We start from the raw sequence: 2,670 nt of genomic DNA on the forward strand, positions 1-2,670 counted from the left end.
CAAGGCATACGAGGCTTTGCAATTTTCCTTTTATTTTCTTGTTATTTCCGTTGTCTAGAGCCTTCCACCATACCAAGGATTCGTGGGTTGCAATTGGTCTGAGGACAGTGACGTACGGTGATTGTCCCCATTGTTTTCCAAAAATCCTTTTGCACCTGTAGTATGCTGTTTCTTGGCTCTCTCCTCTAAATCCTTCTTCGAATTCAACTTGGAGTCTAGTATAATTCCAAGATATTTTACCTCGGAGGAGAGTTTCAAAGTAGATTCCCCTAATTTCTGCAGAGATAAAGTGGATACTTTTGTCCTCTTTTTGCAAAAAGACACAATCTTAGAGGAGTTAATCCCCAATTCATTCTGGTTGGCCCACTTAAAAATATCACCTAGAGCACTATTCATTAGTTCACTTATCGTTAACAGTAAAATCTCCAGAATTTGGTTCAACACCAGGGCCAGGGGAGAGGCCATATTACGCCCCCTTGAGGCGTACTTGGTGGTTTTCCCTCTCAAAGATCCTGTGCCTATGGTGACATTGAATTGAATTCTCACCAAATTGTTTCGTCAAATTGTTTGGCAAAAAGTGTATGAATTTTACTGAACCTTTACCAGATTAAAGTTCAAATCAACGGGTATGGTTTCCAATTTTAAGCGACCAAAAAAATCATAGTAATTCGCAAGCTAGAGCCTTGAAAAATGAATGGGATACCGGAGACCTAAATATGGTCCAGAAATATGAATCTGCATACTTCTAAAAATTATTTTCTTTAGAATTTTTTTTTTTTTGTTATATTTGTATTTATTTTTTTATAAGCTACGTGACAAACCCGAAAATATCGAGGAACGTGAATACTTGAACTCGTTGGGTTATAAAAATCTCGACACAATGCAGAGAAAGACCTATCAAATGCTGAGAATATTAGAACCGATGTTCAACTTTAGGTAAAATTTTAATAAAATTTGTCAATTTAATAAATTTTGTATAATAACTTTTATTTCTGTATATTTTTTTAACGCTGATATTTGCAGCTTGCAAGTCGAAGTTGGAAAACTTTGGGGCGAACCCTCGCCTAATGGCAGCTGGGATGGTATTATTGCTATGCTATTGTCCGGTGAAGTAGAATTAACGCTCACCCCTATGCGTTTCGTGTCCAATCGTGTTTATGTAATGGATTACACTTCAGCTCTTCACACGGAATTGTAAGTGGTTTGCTTACAGAATAAGAAATTAATCTTTGTACCGAATTTTCACAGCGTTTTCTTCTTATTCCGTCATCCACGTCGCAACGATATACGCAACATTTTCTTTGCGCCATTCGTAGACGAGGTATGGTACTCTGTTGCTGCGGTCATTATATTAACCGTACTGTTGCTGCAGCTGCATCTGCATCATGAAAATCGGTTTCTTTTGAATAAAGATCCACATTTCGAGTGCCGTTTCGATTATGCGATCCTATCTATTTTGGAGGCTTTTTTCATGCAAGGCCCCTCACATAATGCCTTTGCTGCAACCTCAACACGTATACTCATCTTTTTTGTTTGCCTGTTTAGCTTGTTGTTGCAGCAATTCTACGGAGCGTTCATTGTAGGCTCACTGCTAGCTGAATCGCCACGTACAATTACCAATTTGGAGGCGCTCTATAACAGCAGCCTGGAGATCGGTATGGAGGATATTCCATACAATGTTGGAATATTTCAGCAACATAAATCACCGTTAGTGCATGCGGTATATACACAGCGTATTTGCAAGAACCGCGAGCGGCATGTTCTGACGATTGATGAAGGTGCTCAACGTATAAAAGACGGTGGTTTCGCATTTCACGTATCTGCTAACCGAATGTATGTAATACTAAGGAGTGAGTATAACTTTGGGAAGTTGCATATTTTATTGGAAGAAAAAAATATTGCAAAAATAATTACTTGCAGGCATTCTAACTGAAAGGGAATTCTGTGACTTGCAGGAGGTATCCTTCAATCCACCTTTACATCTTGGCATCGGTGTAGCTAAAAGTTCGCCATTTCGTGAATACTTGATGACTGGTATTTTAAAATTGCGCACCACTGGTCTAATGCAGCAAAACGATAATCGATGGCAAATACCAAAAATGGACTGCAGTTTGAGTCAGAATAGTGAAGTGGAAGTAGATTTGCAACACTTTTTGCCGGCAATAATCTTGCTGGGCTCAGTAATGTTGCTAAGCGTTGGTGTCTTAATTTTAGAGGTGATCTATTACAATTTGGAATACGGTTTGAAATTGGCACGATTTTGCCCGAGCATTTTGCCAAAACACAAAATCGAATTTATTAACTGAGGAGTGTCCGAAAACAAAAAGAGATGGAAAGCATTGCGAAAAATTAATAACTTGTTTTTGTGTTAAAATGTACCACCATCCCTCCAAAGCTTTTTTATTCAATAAAGTAAATTTTCAATTGAAATAACTGTGAAATTATTGAACCCAGATCATCCGAACCTACTCAGAATGAGCTTTAAAATAGGTTTACAAGTAACTTGGAAGTGATCTTGGTTTGTTTTGAGATATCTACTTAATCTTTAAAGATCCTGGCAAGACATAATCCAGCTAACTATCAATCCAGACGGGACATAATACAGACGTTACAATATCCCGACCAAAAAAAAAAAGCATGAAAATCCTAACCTCAAAAAAATCACCCGTT

The 2,670-nt window shown here is 37.9% G+C and overlaps 1 protein-coding gene across 1 annotated transcript; it reads left to right on the forward strand.

The window, feature by feature from the left end:
- Positions 1–808: 808 nt before the first annotated feature.
- Ir84a (Ionotropic receptor 84a) lies at positions 809–2,306 on the forward strand (the record flags this gene model as incomplete). Its single annotated transcript, XM_017605064.1, has 4 exons — positions 809–936; positions 1,024–1,194; positions 1,249–1,850; positions 1,921–2,306. Coding segments are annotated over 4 exons (1,287 nt in total), but the record flags the coding sequence as incomplete, so codon positions are not given.
- Positions 2,307–2,670: the final 364 nt, after the last annotated feature.

Source organism: Rhagoletis zephyria, unplaced genomic scaffold (genome assembly GCF_001687245.7).
Source record: "Rhagoletis zephyria isolate East Lansing unplaced genomic scaffold, Rhagoletis_zephyria_1.1 Rzeph_scaffold_31879, whole genome shotgun sequence".
Classification (NCBI taxonomy): Eukaryota; Metazoa; Arthropoda; class Insecta; order Diptera; family Tephritidae; genus Rhagoletis; species Rhagoletis zephyria.